This window comes from Anopheles merus, chromosome 2R, assembly GCF_017562075.2.
Source record: "Anopheles merus strain MAF chromosome 2R, AmerM5.1, whole genome shotgun sequence".
NCBI lineage: Eukaryota > Metazoa > Arthropoda > Insecta > Diptera > Culicidae > Anopheles > Anopheles merus.
The window spans coordinates 1,689,333-1,706,156 of record NC_054082.1 but is presented as its reverse complement, the minus strand read 5'-3'; the positions used below and the strand labels follow the sequence as shown (position 1 = coordinate 1,706,156).

The 16,824-nt window shown below is 47.7% G+C and overlaps 1 protein-coding gene across 4 annotated transcripts in view; it reads right to left on the bottom strand.

Moving 5' to 3' along the window:
• Positions 1 to 16,076, bottom strand: part of LOC121588578 — a 74,053-nt gene extending 57,977 nt beyond the window's left edge. Inside the window, exons 1-2 of one of the 4 annotated variants that reach the window (XM_041906652.1) lie at positions 15,719 to 16,076; positions 14,382 to 14,823 (exon numbers count right to left, since the gene is read on the bottom strand). In XM_041906652.1, coding sequence (XP_041762586.1) covers positions 14,382 to 14,415 — 34 coding nt within the window. In that variant the 5' untranslated portion in view covers positions 14,416 to 14,823; positions 15,719 to 16,076. Of the gene's footprint in view, positions 1 to 14,381; positions 14,824 to 15,380; positions 15,469 to 15,718 lie in introns of those variants that run through there. The other 3 variants (XM_041906651.1, XM_041906653.1, XM_041906654.1) reach the window with 3 other exon arrangements.
• Positions 16,077 to 16,824: the final 748 nt, after the last annotated feature.

Sequence of the window (16,824 nt, the reverse complement as noted above, 5' to 3'; positions counted from 1 at the left end):
CGCTGCACCCCGAAAAGCTCCGCCTCACCTATTTTGCACGTAAAACGGCGTTGTGCGGCCAGTGCAAAGTGCATTGCAATGCATTGCCATTTTTGCACTCTGCCGGCTGGATCCGTCCGTGCCTTCTCGGATGTCTCATGCCTGACCGCACACCGCGCCGGATCTGGAGCAGAACGATACACACCCCGATACCGCACCAATCAGAAGGGGCTTTGGATGGGAAAACATGTGTATGTTCTTGACGTACATCTCTCGCCCCGTTCACCTATCGCGCCATTTCCCGTGGGACATCCTGGACACCGGACCAAATGCCGCTGTCAGTGCCGTGGATATACATGACCGACCATAACCATCGGGATGATGATGAGGATCTCGCCCATTCCATTGCCAGCTTCCTGTGCCGAGGTTCGGGGTTCGAGGAAAAACAAAACAAAAAACAAAACCTTCACAGATCGGTACTATCCGGGGAAACCACGACGAATGATAATTGCTTAGCCGAAATTCGATGGACGAGGAAAGCTCTCTCTGTCGCTTCAGCCGGATGCGATCCTTACCGTCCTTGCGGTTAAACCATTCAAAACAACACACACACACATACACAGAATATTCGGTAAAATCGCTGCATTCGGTGGTGGGATTGCATTTCCGATCCGATCAACATGCCAATCCGCCGGAGCTAGTGGCAAATAATAACCACAACACACAACGAGCAGGTCGTACGGCGAAAATTCGTCTCAATTATACTGCCCCGAAAGCTGATGCTGCCGGGCCATGAGCAGGTTGGTTGGCCGGTTCCAATAAATATTATGTTTTATTCATTTTAATTGATCCATCTCTGCCCACGTAAAGCACGCGCAGAGGGCTGGCAAAACTGAATACGACTTCTGTACTTTGCAATAAACTCATGGCGTAATGATGAAGAAACGGATCGCTGTGTCTCACACACACACATGTATAGACCATTCACGATGGAGACAGTACTTCCACTGCACTGCTGGAAAACTAATGAGGCGCATGCATTCGATAGCTTTCGTTATCATCGATGAATTTTGATCCACTTGCCGATACGATACATGCGCTCTTGGGGGAGGCTCGGGGGAGCTGTGTGTATGTTTTCGTGTTTCACCATCCACCTTCTTGGAGCAGCTTTCATTTTTCACTCTTATCACGGATGAAATATTTGCATAACAAGATTCCGCATTCGTTGCTCTCTATGGTGCTCCTACCTACTCCACGCTACTGCACGCGCGCCATTTGAAAGAGCTTTACCGCACATTGCTGGTGGATTCTGCATCGATGGTTTTAAAATTGCTTCCCAGCCACGCGCAATGAACAATTTTCCCCAAGCATAGATAATGTGTAACATATTTGGATGGTTGGAGACAGTTTTGCAATGCAATGGAAGGTATACGGTCCAACCTAGCTCAATATTTCCACCAGTATTCTCGCTCTCCAGTATTCAGCATATAATTGTCACACATCAACTTTGGGGAGTTGGTGTGCACAGCTCGATGTATTGGTTTAAAACGGTTTCATCCATCATTCTGTGCTCGTTTGTTCATTTCTACCCTTCCAGACGATGACAACCGAATGTCGCAGAATCGAGACACATACCTAGCACAAACTAAGATTGACAAAGCGGGCGTCTGTCAATGTGCAGGCGGCATTTGTCAGGCAGATTTATCTTACTATCCATCGGGGTGGAGGGTTTCCTCTCTCTTCCTTTCCAAACTCGCCGTGTCTAGCGCGAACGAGATACGATTGGGAAACGCTATCTCACTGCTAATCGCAACGTACCGGGCCGTACTGGAAGTAAAAGTATTCTATCGACAGGGGAAAAACATAACATGGCCGAATGGACCTATGGATCACACCAACACACAGACGCAACAACCCCCAGTCAAGCTAGGGTGTGTGAATACGTACAATTAAGGCTTCAATTCTAGTCCGGGTTTAACCCGCGCGCCACACTGAATAGGGCGTTAAATGAGAGCCAAAATGGTGACACTTTACACGCTGGTCATTCGATGAATGGAATGGCCAGTTAAAAATCGTCCAGTCATTCCCCGTATCTCTTGTATCCCGGTATCTACCTCATCCCTAACCTTTTTTTTAACTGTAGCGGAAAATAGTTGCTATGTTGGCTTTACATTGGCTGAGAAACAGTCCAGCAATAAAAACGACGTCCCAAGAGTTCCTATCACATTAGACCTAACAAGTTAACAAACCATTTTTCGCTTCAATTCTAAAACATTCGCGCAACACCAATGCATCAGTGCACGCTGCTGGCAGGTCTCCAAACGGGACACACAAATTCCACACAATCCGTTCATGGAAAGAGCTGCAAAAACTGCTGACGCCTGCCATAACGTGCACTCACTGCTGGCTAGGGCTAGTACGTCTACGCTCTGACCTGTCATTAGCATTTATTTCCATCATGGAATTCCAGTTGCAGCGATTTCCTTTTTTACACACCTTCCTACAACATCATCGGTCCTCCCCTCCAGGGTAGACACCGTGCCAACATGTTCACGATGCACTGTCGTCGCTCAATTAATATTCATAAAAAGCATTTTACGAAAGGCTGCCGAAATGTCGCCCAACGTTTCACACTCTCTCTCCCATCAGCTTCCGAGGTCAATCATTTTGCGACCCGACTTCCTGACACCTGACCATCAGGTGTGACAGGTGGAGCAGCGCCTCCCGGTGTCCCGATGTCCGTATTGATTTTCAGCAGCACACATTGCACCGAGGGAGAGTGTAATCAATTTACTGACCATCGGAGGCTGAACTGAATGGACGGATGTTCCACTGGTCTGCTGGTGGTGTTGGTGGAACCGGCAGGAAAAACTCAAATTTGCCAGCACACAATTGTTCGGTTTACCGATCGAAAGCCAACCCCCGGGCCGTAAGGTTCATCCGTCAGGAGCGCTTCGGCCGATCATACTACCGCAACCTGCCAATAAAATCGAACGCCGAGCCTGGAGTGACACACACACACACGAAAAAAACCACACACCAACCCAAACCTGACTGACTGGCAAAAGTGCAACGTGCCATTTTCCCCCCAACATACCCCCTCATGATCACTTCCCATCCCTCTATCTCTCTTTATTCCTTGCTCCACTATCGCACCATCGACGGAAGGTCTCCACTTGCCCTGGAGCAAATCTTGCGGAAGAAAAGTGCGATATCGATTTTTCATTTGCATCTCCGACCGCCGCTCTGTTCAACAACGGGATTTGGGCCGCTTTTTGTGGACTGAGGCCACTACGACGACAGCGACGATCCGTTGGCGACGGCAGTCGGTGCCAAAAATCATGTCATGTTGCCCAGCCATAGCCCAGCCTCTCGTCCGACGCGGCCAAGCCAGCGCTTATGAGATGGCATTCAGTATGCAAAGCTTTCTTGGCGATTATTCCTTTCCGGAGCGGCGCAGCGACGTGGCGTGATTTCTCCACAGTAACCACACCACAGTCAGAGTGGCCGGAGTGTATTTGCATTTCCAACCGAGGAAGATTGGCTTTAAAATCTGAAAAATGTTTATTCTAAATTATGAAGCCAACACAGTGTGAGCTACACATTCCACCGCGAACCGGAAGCCTATAACGTTCACGAACGAAGACGAAACCACCCGACACACACAACGACACATTGTAAAACAGGTTCTGAGCCGCCAGAAGGTCACACAATTTATTCGCAACTCAACAAACCGCTGTCCTCTAACAGGTTGTGCGAGATACGCCAAATATTCCGGTTGAATAGATTAGCCAAAAAAAAACCAGCCAGCTCTTTTATGACCTTCATCACGCTGTGTCCATTGATGATTGTGACGATTATTTACGAGGATGGGTAGAGAATGCCCAGCCCCTTCCCTTATGACACGCGCGAGAATGATTGTTAAAAAAAGGGAGGAAACAAACTCCCATTAACGTGCCAAGTTCTTTGGCTGAAACATAAAAGTGACCACCCGTTGGGTAAACATCAATGCGCCAAGGCTCGGCCGATCGAATCAGCACAATCGCCCACTCAAACACCATCATTAGCCATCGGCAACAAAACGATTAAACACGCAGCTCGAAGCCATTGTGGCGCAAGAGCTGTTGTGTGAGCTGCTATAGACAGGGCGCGCTTCTGCCTGAAAAGGTTTCAAATCATTTCGTTGCGCCGTTAATGGTTACGCGGTATTATTATTCGCCATTCGATCACGATCCAGTGGGACGTTCCGGTGGAACAGATTATCTTGCTCTGGTAACACCTTTGCTGGGCTGACTGAACTCGCTTCATTTTTCCCGGCAAAGTCCACTAGCCCCGCTCGAATGGCCAGTCCAAACAGTTCTCACAGTATCCTTACTGACTGAAACTGAACACGCATAGTTTGTCCCTCGACACCTTCGGGCCATCTTCAAAGGACGGCTTCCGAATGGGTGGTACACCGTTTATTTTGCCAACATTGTGAATTCACCCTTACCTGATGCTCTTAAAAACATGGCGAATCAATATTTACAGACCACTTCAAAATTCTCACCACTGTTACAAAACACTTCTGCCGCACACTCACGCTCGTTTCTCCCCGATCCTTGTTGGGGAGGGATAACAAGTGACGGAAAGGTTGACCTGAGCTCCTCAAAACAACATCGAACAGAGTCCGAAGTTTGATGTGACATTTGCACAACGTATCCAGTGTACACGGGGGTTCAATGACATGTATGGGAGAGAAGGGACACACCCATGACCGAGAACGATGGAGCAGTGAAAGTTTGTCAATAGAATCTGCTCAAGATGCCAATTTGCTCCTGTGGGCAACAGTCCGCTATCGAAGCACCGGTTCGCCCGGGCGTGCCAAAAACAAGCCATAAATTTGTAACCAGCCAGGTAGCGCGCCACGTCTAGACCACGGTTGCTGGTAGCTGATGCCAAGAATTCCAACCCATCGTGCTCTAGACGACATGGAGCTCTGCTACCTACAAATTGATTACTTTCTAATCTATAATGCATTGGTAAACTGGTACGGTATGCCGTTCGTGTGGTCTAAGTCATGTCAAACAGCAGCAGCAGCAGCACCACCACCACCACCACCACGCACTACCATCATAACTTCGAACCTTGTTATCTATGCATCATCGACCAAGAATTCGGGACTCGTAACCCAAACCACCTCTCTTCTCTGTCAAATACCAAACCAAAGGATTATTTTAAGTTCCATTAAACATCGCCTGCATGTGAATGAACATTCGCACACAACACTGATGGGTTCGTCGGAATCCACCGACAGTTCAGCAGCGGGTGGTCCTGGGAAAGTGAACTAAATTTATGATCATTGTTATGCTGTCCATCTCACAACGCCCTGGCGCTGCGGAACACATTCTCCCGGCACCAAATACAATGCGACCCGGTGTCAAACGGATAGGGCCGGCCACCGATATATAACCATAAACAACCACACAAATCAGTTGATTTATCTAGCATGAGTTAATCAGGCCGAATTCGTGCTCGATTTAATTCGGAAATGCTACCGACACATTCCAATCTCCTACGTTTTGTTCTTTCTTCTTCCACCGCATAATCTTGTGCATTTGGATGGGATGGCATGGTGATTGCATTACTCCGAGGAGAGCATTGAGGCGAGTTCATTCACGCATCGCGAGTGACACAAAAGCGACAACATCGACATGACTTTATTAGTAGCAGCAGCAGCAGCACATCAAGCACACGCCCCAGTGCGTGCACAATGTGCGTAAAGATGTGAAATATGCAAACCATGTTGTCATGCTGCTCATGAGTGGGCTTTAAAAAAAGCAGTCCTTCCAAATGACACGCTTTCGGACACATTTTCCCATTTCCCCGCGATGCACGCATCAATTGTGTTTCAATGCAACACGTGACCCGCACAAAATCATCCACACACGTGGTCCTGTGTAGCAGCAGCAGGCCCGCCGAGACACCAATAAAGCTCGTGCCCGACGACACACATACACACGCATTGCTGACAGTAATTACATTATTGCAATTGCACCAAAGCCTGTCCCATGCAGGCACACAGTGAGAAACGCGCTGGAGGGCGGGGATTGTTCCCCAATCGCTTGCGACCGGTTAACCAAATCGAATCGCCCAGCAGCGTCGAACACTAATGATTCAATTACGTCTCTTAATTAGCTATAATTAATGAACTCGCGACGACAACAAACGCCAAACTGCCTAATTGACAGTCGACCGATTCACAATTGACAATTGTACCAGTCAAAACCATACAGGGCACTAGGCAGGATAATGCTAAAGGTGATAAGTACTGCGCTGTCGGTACTCCGTCCACCGATCAAAGTACAATCGTCTCTGGAGGGATCTTTCTTTTTTGTGAGTGTGATTTATTACCATTTCACCTCTGTCACAGCAGCCGTAAAGCCTTGAATTGTGTTGGGGGAAATGCCTGTCGCTAATTAAACGCCAACATACCACAACTCAGTAGCCATTGGTCTTTTGTTTCCATCTTACGGCGGAGCAGAATGAAAGCCGTTCGTCTGTTTCCAATTTATAAGGCGCGGACATAAATTCTCCAAGGTGCAGCAGCAGCTCCCACTGAAAACCATCAAATAGTGTTCGGCAGTAAAAACAAGGGGGAAGCCAATTCGCCCCTTTTTATGTGCCTCTGGATCTCAAATTCGGCAAAATCAAAATGAAAAGAATCAAACAACATCAAATCGTGTGCAAATAAATAAGAACAATCAAGCGAAGTATAGCGACTGCGGCTCCTATCGGAAACACGTCGGACGCGATTTCTTTTTTGTCGATCTGGAGCTGTTTCCACCTCCACCGCGATTCTTTGCCACCGTCTAGCAACAAAAGGGCACACAGAGCACATGCCATTTGGTGGCGCCCCACACTCACACACAGCACGGTTGCAAAACTTTTGAATTTAATTTACAATCGAACCGAGCCGAAAAACTTCCCGGCCCCGAAGGCCATCGACAGTGGCACCCCAGCCCAGCAGCAGCCGGGCCGAAGAAAGCAAACCAGCGTTGCCCTTTTCTCTTACCAGAAACCAGAAAATTAATGAACGGAGGATTCGTTGTGCCATTTCGTGTGTGGAGGCTTGCTGTTTCCGTTTCGTCGGTCGGGGTTCGTTTCTTGCTTCGCACCGAACTAGGTGTATTGTTTTACGATATTCCTTCGCCAGCCTACTACCATCCGTGGCCTTCGGGGCCGGTAACAAATTTCGCGACCGATCGATTGTCCTTGCTGGCGGGGTTTTATTATTTATTTTGCTGTTGTTGCTGTTGCTGTGGCTGCTGCTCCTTCTTCGCCTGCTGGGAGGGTCGGCGCAGATCTCATCATCGTCCCGGCCAGTATCATCCGGCACCGAAATGGATCCGGAGCCCGTCCGCCCGGAGGGCTGTTTGTTTCGTTTACTTTTGCGGTTTCGATTTGTCGTGATTGATTTTAATTTGATTTACCCCGTCCCAGAGCTCTCCGCAAATGTTCCGGTGTCGTCCTGCTTCCGGACAAGAAGGTAGAACACGAGATTGATTTTTCCCTCCAGACATTAGCTTGCCTCTTTCTCTCGCGCTACCTAATCAACCGTATTTTTTAATCATTTCCCTTTTCCCGAAGCATGAGAGGGATGACTTGGCTGTTCTTTTACCGAGCCTGAACCTTCCTTTGGGCGGTTCGATTCGTGAGTGAAATGTTTCCGGCAAAAAAGGACAGAAACTCAACTGACAGAAAATGACTCTTTCATTAAAATCATGTTAATGTAACCGTCACACGCGCGAGCTGAAACACAGCACAATTCGCAAACGGAACAACCGCAAAGCCCCGCGCAAGCAATCGCTCGGCAACCGACCGGCGCTAGCACGCCGGGCGCACCAGAGAACCACGAGTGGGTGAAGTTTTCAATTTGCCTCAGTCAGCATGACTCACCACCACAGGTGGCATAATTGAACCGCGGCGCCCGACGGCCCCCATCAGCAGCACACGGCACCCAGCATCCCATCTTTGATGCATGAGTCCTTCGGGTGGTTTTGACATATTTTATGCATGGTAAAAGAGCTTATCGTGCACGAGCGATGGCGGAAGCAGCAGTAGCAGCACACAACAAACGCATCGAGAAAACCCCCCGCCGGAAAGATCGCTCGCTGTACAAAGGCTCAATGGAGGATTAAATTGAGCGATCAAATCAGCTCCAACGAACGGGACGGAAAGCGTGGAAAAACGAGACATTTTTCATTTTTACTAACCACCCAATCGACCAGATTCAAACACACGCTAAGCTTGTCAAAAAAGCGTTCAACTGCACCGAGATCCCTACGATACACAGGGCGACGTACACAACGCACGATCAAACCCCGAGACACGACACATCGCCTCGCGTATCGGGTGCAATATTTAATTTTAAATAGGCCCATAAATCGAATCGGTACTGAATTATTATTATTGTTTTGTCCCGCGACTCGGCGACTCCTCCCCAGATGCCCGGGCAGGTCCCGGGCTGGACTGAACCAGATCGGCCGGCGATGGGTTGGGCCATTTATTTCCTGGCATGGACGCTTGCGCGCGCGCTCGCTTTGCACACACACACACAAACTGATGGCGAAAATCTGGCCAATAATTTTCGACCTGCCCAAGCTCACTTAATCCTGTTGCGCCGTGCATTTCAAGCCGGCGCCGGAGACCCGGCGTACTACACATAAAAATGCAAGCCTGTCCAAACAACAATGCAAGGTGAGAGCGGGCGGAAAAGGGGTTTACTTTGAGGCAACCACAGTGGGACGACGGGTGCGGTCACAGATGCAGTGCTCAAGATAACAGCATACAATAACGATTTCCCTGCCGGGTGGGGGAGGAAAAGCCCCCCGCCTTCTCCTCAACAACATGCCAATCCATCGAATGCAATAAATTTGTGAACGAATGGCAGAAGTCGCAAAAACGCTTTGAACGATATTTACCCATTGTTCAAATCAATAAATCGCTCGTGGCGGTTGTAATTGTGTGCGTGTGTGTGTGTGTGTGTGTGTGTGTGTGTGTGTGTGTGTGTGTGTGTGTGTGTGTGTGTATGCATGGAAGCGACTATGGTGAATGTATGGCCAATCACGGTGCGCAGAACGTGTAAATTTAATTCTCATTTTGTTCTATAAAATTATGATTTTTTCAATTCCATCCGAACGATTCTGAACTACAATGCAAGGCAGTTTTTTGGGGGAAAACGAAACGGACACCGACAGCAGTATCAAAGGGGATAAATTTTAATCACTCCAATCAACATACAATTCTATCGGGCGGCAGTACTTTATCATTTTCCCATTTTTTTTTTTGTCGTGTTTTCCATTTTATTTTCGAACTATTTATGTTTCGCTTTTCCCGTTCCGATGAGATAAGTGCCTATTGAGGTCAATGTTGATGTTCGACTGTTTCCACACACGCGCGCGGCGGGCACACATGCGTTCAGTAAACATGAAACAACAACAAAGCGGAAAAAATGAACGGAAAACGGTTGAAAACATTATGAAAAAAAGAACAAACTGCCATCAAACAAAAGCGCATTCAACTTTTCTGACCGCGGGAACAATTTCGGTTTTAATGCCGACCATCGGGTAGCGTCCGATTGAGCAGATGTTGTCACACACACACACACACTTCCTTGCCACCAGTCGGACCGCGGGCTGTTGGGGTGACACATCCACGGTTCGCAGCCGTAAACATAAAACCAGAGACAAACAACGGAATGGCTCCGTCCGCCTCAGTTCGCTTCCATAGCGCCTCTCTCCTTTCTCTCTCTCTCTCCCTTCCTACTTATGCTCGTTACACGTTGGACCGTAATCCTAAAAGTCGGGATCAAGCCGGTATGAGAAAGGGCTTTAAACAGATTTATTGTGGAAGGGAATTAGTTTTATTGCCCTCTCCCTCTCCCCCGGTGTACACATGCTTGGCGGTGCAGCAGCAGCAGCAGGGAGGGGTGAAAAAGGATGTTTGAATTGTTCCGCACTCGGTAGTGGAACTGCGCCAACCACCGACCGCTGACCAGCTGACCGCTGGCTGATGGGCCAGTCCACAGCACAACTGCTCAACCGATTACCGATTCAAACAAAGGAAAGTGAAAAGTTCTGGCGAATGTTCTGTCCCCGCTCGCCAGCAGGGAGCGTGGGGGTCAAGAATCAAACAGCCGTCGGACCTTAAATGGCCGGCAAATTTTATCTGTTGATCTATTTGACGAGTTTATTGCGCGACAGATTCAACAACAGTCCAATAGCAACGACCGCGGATTACCGAAAACATGAACCGGAAGCATGCTCCATACTCCCCGGGATGTCCCCATAATCAAACCTCCTGTGCAGCAAGTCCTGGGGATTGTCCCCGTAGCGGAACAGCTTAAAAAACTCACACAAAACCACCCAGAACTGGACGTTTCGTCGTCGTCGTGGTCGTCGTCTAGCCGCACTCATAACTCAGACCCGCTATCGTTGCGGATCTGTGACAAGTAACAGCGGGTACGCACATTTATATTGCCGCCACACGACAACACGACAACGTTCTTCAAGACGGGGTCAACCCATACGTGATGGACGAAGCGTACAACAAAACCAGCGGAGCATAATCGCGCTTGCTATCTATTCGGGCCGCCCGAAGGTATCATATCAAGATCAATAGAAACCAGTCCCACACCCCTTGACGGGGGGTTGATTGACGGTTTTTTATTCTCTCTCTCCTTCTCTCTCTCTTTCTCTCCGTGATTTTAACTCAAAGTGACCGCACGCACTAGCATCGATCGATCATCATTCAACGTCAAAAATGGACACACTGAATTATCGATCAACGGTGTCATTAATAGTGAACCGTCAACCGTCCGGCATCGGCTCACCAGCAGACAGGCAAGAATAACAAAAACAACGACAATTTAGATCGTTTAGACGGTTGGAACAAACAAAAGTACTTGCAATAATTGCTAACAACGAGAACGAAAGTGTTGTTGATGTGTCAACCGAACAACTTTGCAACACAATGTACACATGTTGACTCTACCTTTTAAGTTTGTTTAATCATGCAAAAATATAAATCCCTCCTCCTCAACCCTCGAAACACACACTTTCTTTGGCATCTTTGGAGAAAACTTTAAGCAAAATCCTTTACCTCAAAAACATCACCCCACCTTGGCTCGGAAGGTGCTTCCTAGTTTTATGTCGAAAAGTTTATACACTCTAAAGGAACACTTCTAAAGCAACTTGCCGTTGCTGCAGAATTTGCAATCGAGAACAACCCGATAGCGTACCTTCGATAAGAACCGAACAAACAGAGCACAGTGTCCAAATTAAATCGACCCATGCTTTGCTGCTGCTGCAGACGAGAATAGGGGATATGGTGGCTCTATTGGCAATAGTGCCACCACTGCAACGAAAAGGAGGTCCAAGCAGCAAACCCTAATTAAAGATCATCTCCATTGATTATCTCATTATCACGCCAAAAACCTGCCCTAAACAAAGCATGTGCTTTAGCTGCACTGTGGTGCTGCTGTTGTGCTACCTTCGATACGAAACATTCCCAAGCTAACCCCCGGCCAGGCGTAAAGACGACACCGTCCTTCATTGCCTTGTCCATTCGCCCTGGCAGTATCGAATAAGAAGGGACGGTGTACGCTGCAGCAGTCATTCTAGAAACCATTAATTTGGGTTCACTTTGTTTTTCTTCTGCCCGAACTACCGAACTACCGGGCCGAGTTCGGGGATAAACCCGCCTCTTTTCTTTCGGCAGCGCTCTTTTGCTAGCGCCATCCGGCTAAGAAAGGTTCGCATTCCTTTGCTCGGCAAGTCAAGCTTTCAGAGTCCTGCTGGGAAAGGTCTCTCTTCATTCCGGAACCTTTTCTTCTCCACACAGCAAGATGCCATCAGCTAACTGCTAGGTAGGGAGGCTTTAGGACTACATCAAGACACGGTAGGGGCGGCGATTCCTGCATCGAAAGTCGTGCTGGTTGTCCCTACCCTTCTCGCCTAATCCCTGCGTAGGTCATTTTTATTTCCGGTCACAACCATACGCACACCCCTTTTCCACGTTTTGGTTTTTTGGACATGTTGACCGACAGAAACAGAATATCCTAACAAGAACCATCATTTAAAACCGCCTTTTTTTATATACTGTTCGATTTCTTCGTTTGCTGGAAAAAGCCACACACAAAATGCGGTGCGTGCCGCTTATGATTAGACCACTCCAAACCCGCCAATTCAAAGCAACGGTTCTGGGTTCTTTTTCTTCTTATTCTTTTTCTCGTGCGTCTTCAGGGTCGCCCTTTGATTATGACATTGCCGGTTGAATGAGACGTTGCTGCCACCGCTTGAATGCCCTGTTGTGGTGTCTCTGCGAGGAGAAGTGAGATATTAATGGCACCTCATCAATCGTACTAATTTGATGATTGAGATGATAATCGATGCATGTTAATCAATCCAATCCAGCCAGGCACTGCCTTCCCCCACCACGATCAACCATGAAACGCTCAGTCATCAATATTATAAGGGTTAGAGGGGAGCAGCAGCAGACTAACATCATGGGCCGTGTTTCGGTGGGAAACTTGTTCCCTTTCCTTTGGCGTGACGCCTGTTCTTTTTGTCGCCTAGTTTGAAGGGATGGAATAACACAGCATAACAGTCACAACATAAAAAACCACCAACAACACACAAAAAACCAGCAATATTCTATCCCAACGAAAACACATCTGAAAGAAATATATCTTTTGCAGCGTTTGGAGAAAGGGGACTTATGGCAAGATACAGGGGAGAGCTCGTAAAACTCCGTAGGAGAAAAAACACAACAAAAACAATAACACCGAGGATACATAACAAAAACTTTACGCCAGGCACACACCATGCTTTATGGTTCTCTCGAGAGGTCGGCGCTCTGCGCCTTAAGGCGTTCAAAGTAGGCAGGCAGGCAGGCAGGCAGGCAGGCAGGCAGGCAGGGAGGCAAGCACACAAGCGCCAAGATAAGTACGCACGATATCAAATGAACGAAGGCAGAGGGAACGCACTTGACCAACGCAACAACCCGTCACACGGCCTGCCGAAGAAGAACTAGGCGCTTGAGCTCTTCTGGAGTGGTACAGACAGGCGGGCACACGACGCAGGCCCTGGCACAGAACTTGTTTTTGCCATTTCCTGTTTGCTCGACTCAATCGAAGGCGCGACGAAAAGAACATGTAGTAAGTACCTGGAGCCACAGCCCAAAACAGAGAGGCGAAGCAAGCGAAAGGCTCGACAGCAAAAAAAAGGAATGCTTATCGCAAAATTACCTTCTAATACAGCCGCGATGTACACCCAGCAAGCGTACCTACACCTTCGAGCGAGAAGAGGACGGTTCCAAGACCGAACACCGTCGTACGTTTGCTGTTTGCAGGCTGTGTAGAATCACGGACAGTGTTGACATAAGACCTGCGTGCCTCCTGCGCCATCACCAGCGACAGATGGGCAATTTAGGGTACCGCTGCGCTGCCAAACGGACTCCCCCTGCAGACCCTTACCCACCCATGACGCCTGACAAAACAAATAGCCATTCAAAGCCAAAAACCAAACCAAAACCTGCGAAATGTAAACAAGCCGTGTCTGACGCCTTGCTACGGGCCAGAAGGAAGCAAAGCACAGCCAAAGCTGGATGCTCCGCCGATAATTTGATGTAAATGGTTGACTTTGGGTAGACTTTTTTCACACCCTGTAGGGGACCGTTCAGGGATCTTATCGCCGGAAGTATCGGGTGGTCTTTGCAAGCGATAGTAATCATCCTTCGGAGAGCGGAACTGTACCAAAGTGTCTCATTTACACATCAGATTGATCGGAGTCCATAAGTCAATGCAAATGGGATAGTGTTTTGGATATTTAGGCAATCGGTGAGGTGCAATCGGTGAGTTCACATCACAGTAGGCTATGTACGCATAATCGAAGCGCGGGAATGGCTTCTTGATGGCACTTTGTGTGATAGCGCTTCAGTATGGCTTTTTATATTTCGCAAAAGGAAATGTCCTTCATTTGCAAGCCTCTGCCTACCATTATTCATGTCTTGCATCAAGGCTGTTACGGCCTCTCAAATGCTGATGTTCATGATAGGAAATCGTCCTGAAAGGACACTGATGGACTATACACTCCAGAAGCACTTATTTAGCGCAATCAGTCATTATCGTTACGAATAATTTAACATCGTACGTCCAAGACAATGACTGTCAAACGTTCGATAAATAAAAATAACGACGTCATTCAGAACGAGTTCCGCTCTGAGAAGCAACGCAACCCCAAATGGCAGGGAACGCATCGACCATCTCAATTTGCGTGCTGTCATCCATAATTAATCAATCGACAACGACAGAAGAGCATCGCTACCCTTCCCAGTGCCACTAACCAGTGCTGCTGACTTACCCGTTAGTATCCCAATCGCGCTGATGTAGTTCATGTTGAGTCGTTCAATCGACGGCGTTCTTGGATGTATGCGAACAAAATGCTTATCTGCCTGTGTCTGCTTTCGGCAAGAGTTCCAGGAAATGGGAAATTCAGGATCGGTATAGGCTTCTTCCGAGAGCCAAACAGGATACCGCTACTCAGGGGCCTCTGTTTCACTTTGGACACTTTGGACTTTTGCAATCCACACACCGCGGAGGCATATGCAATCGTATGCCGCACTTTTTCACTAATGGCGCGAAACGCGAATCACAAAACAAGATTTCACTGCACAGCTTTTTATTTTTTTTAAATATTGCAACTTTTCCAATACGTTTAACAACACATGCACTCGGTCGTGGCAGCTTCGCTGGTACACACTTTATACACTTGGGACTTTGGCTGCAAAAAGGTTTTGTAAAAACTATGAATAATTAATCGTCAACAAAGCTACTGCGCTGGGAAAAGTCCGGCAGTCCAACGGTTCTTCGTTTCTGAGACACTCCAATTGCCAGTTGCTTGGATTGCTCATCCAAGAGCAATCGAATTGCAAAATGTTTTCTGTCGCCCTTTCACTCCGGTACACCACCTGGATGTTTTGCGACCGTTCCTTCTTCACACACACACACACACGCACAGCTTCGGGGCAAACTTCCGCCAAAAACCCGAACACCGTACCAATTGGATAAGCAATCAAATATTCCCGCACCACTTTACCACCGCTATCACGCGGCCAAAAACTTACGCTTCGTCGGTAAACAAAACGTAACAGGGACGCTGCTCTGTGCGTGTATGAGAAGCGGGATGATGTTTGCCCTCCGCCCGCTTTTTCCTTGAGAGAACCTGCCGCCCGTCCCGCTACTGACTACTGGCTTGTTTGTTTTGACCGTCACACGGCGTTTCGGGAAAGGCCCCCGGTAGCGTGTGCGGGGTGTACGTAAGGGGCGTATTGCGCGCAGATTCTTGAAATGTAACACTCACTTTTCCGTTTTCGCTACTCCACGTTTTCTTCGCCTGCTGCTGCTAGAGCAAATGTGTAAGGCGGGAACTTTAGGTCAGGTTTTGACACATCAAACGGTTCACTGCCTTTCAATTCTGCGTTGGGATGTTGGGGTTTTTTTTTAGTTCACCCGCCTCCTTCGATAGAATTCGAATGTGGGTTGGAATGTTTCCCCCGCACGCACGGCAGTGGAGGAGAAACCCTTTGTAAACGCGATCACACACTCACAGTCTGTGATCTAAATAGCGACCCGGACCCGGGCAGATAAGAGGGGGGGGGGGTAGATGTAACCACGCACGAGGGGGGGGTTTGTAATTACCTGACGTAGAATGTCGAAGCTGTCCGGCGGTCCGCGATCGTGAAGCGCTTTAATTATTCATTCAATTTACTCTCAACTCGATCGACCGGCTTTACGATAGCCAATTAACGGCTAAATTAACGCAGCACGTTTCGCGATGTTAGTTTTTTTTTGCTTTTTCCGAAGTCTTTCAAATGGTTTTCATACACGTGCGAACAACTTGACAAAGGGACAATGCAGTTTGCTGCAGCTCACTCACTCGACGGTTCACAATTACTACGTAAGCTGCCAACTTTTCGTGCGAATCTGCGGAAGGGCAGCACTCGTCTGCTTAGCACGACCGCTCCGGTAGAAGTCTCGTAACGGAAAACGCATCGAATATTTCGCGACTGGCCAATGTCGCCCGTACTCTCCGGCTTCAAGCTCTCTGTTTCTCTATTTTTCGATCATCGCTTCTCGCAGTGTTCATGATGTGGTTCATCTCCCGTGTTCAACGTTTGAAATATCCGATACAATTAGCGTGTAATAGGCTAGCGTTAGGCACTATGATTCATCTTAAACAGTTTCCGTTTCCTCTTAACATTTGTCCAAGCTATCTTCAAGGTTCATTTAAACATTGTACAATTGGGTTAAAAAATGTTTTAAATTCAAATATACTTACTGAAACATATTTGACTGCACGTGAAGAGCGGAAAGTGAGAGAGTTCGTGAACGTGTTCATTCGCCCTTAAAATTTCTCTCCCGCTTAAACATTACCATCATTAAGCGTAGTTTCCCATCGTCGCCTGTACTACAACAAGTTTGCAGCGTAAAACAGAAAGAATTCATCCGACTTTGGAATATCTCTTCCTGACCAGAGAGTATTTGGCTTATTAGGTCATATATGATATTTTTCTCATCAATCATTGTAATAGGAAACTGACGAATTAAAATACGCTAAAACAGAAAATCACACACTAACTAGCGTTCTTAATACCATTTCAGAACATTCCTTCATTTCATAAAGCATAAATATAAAGGGAATGTTAGGGAATGTAGGGATATAGGATAAACGATGTATGTTGGTACTGGGGCCATATCCATTCATGTTTTCGTTAAACCGAAATCTGTAAAAAATAAGAGAAAAT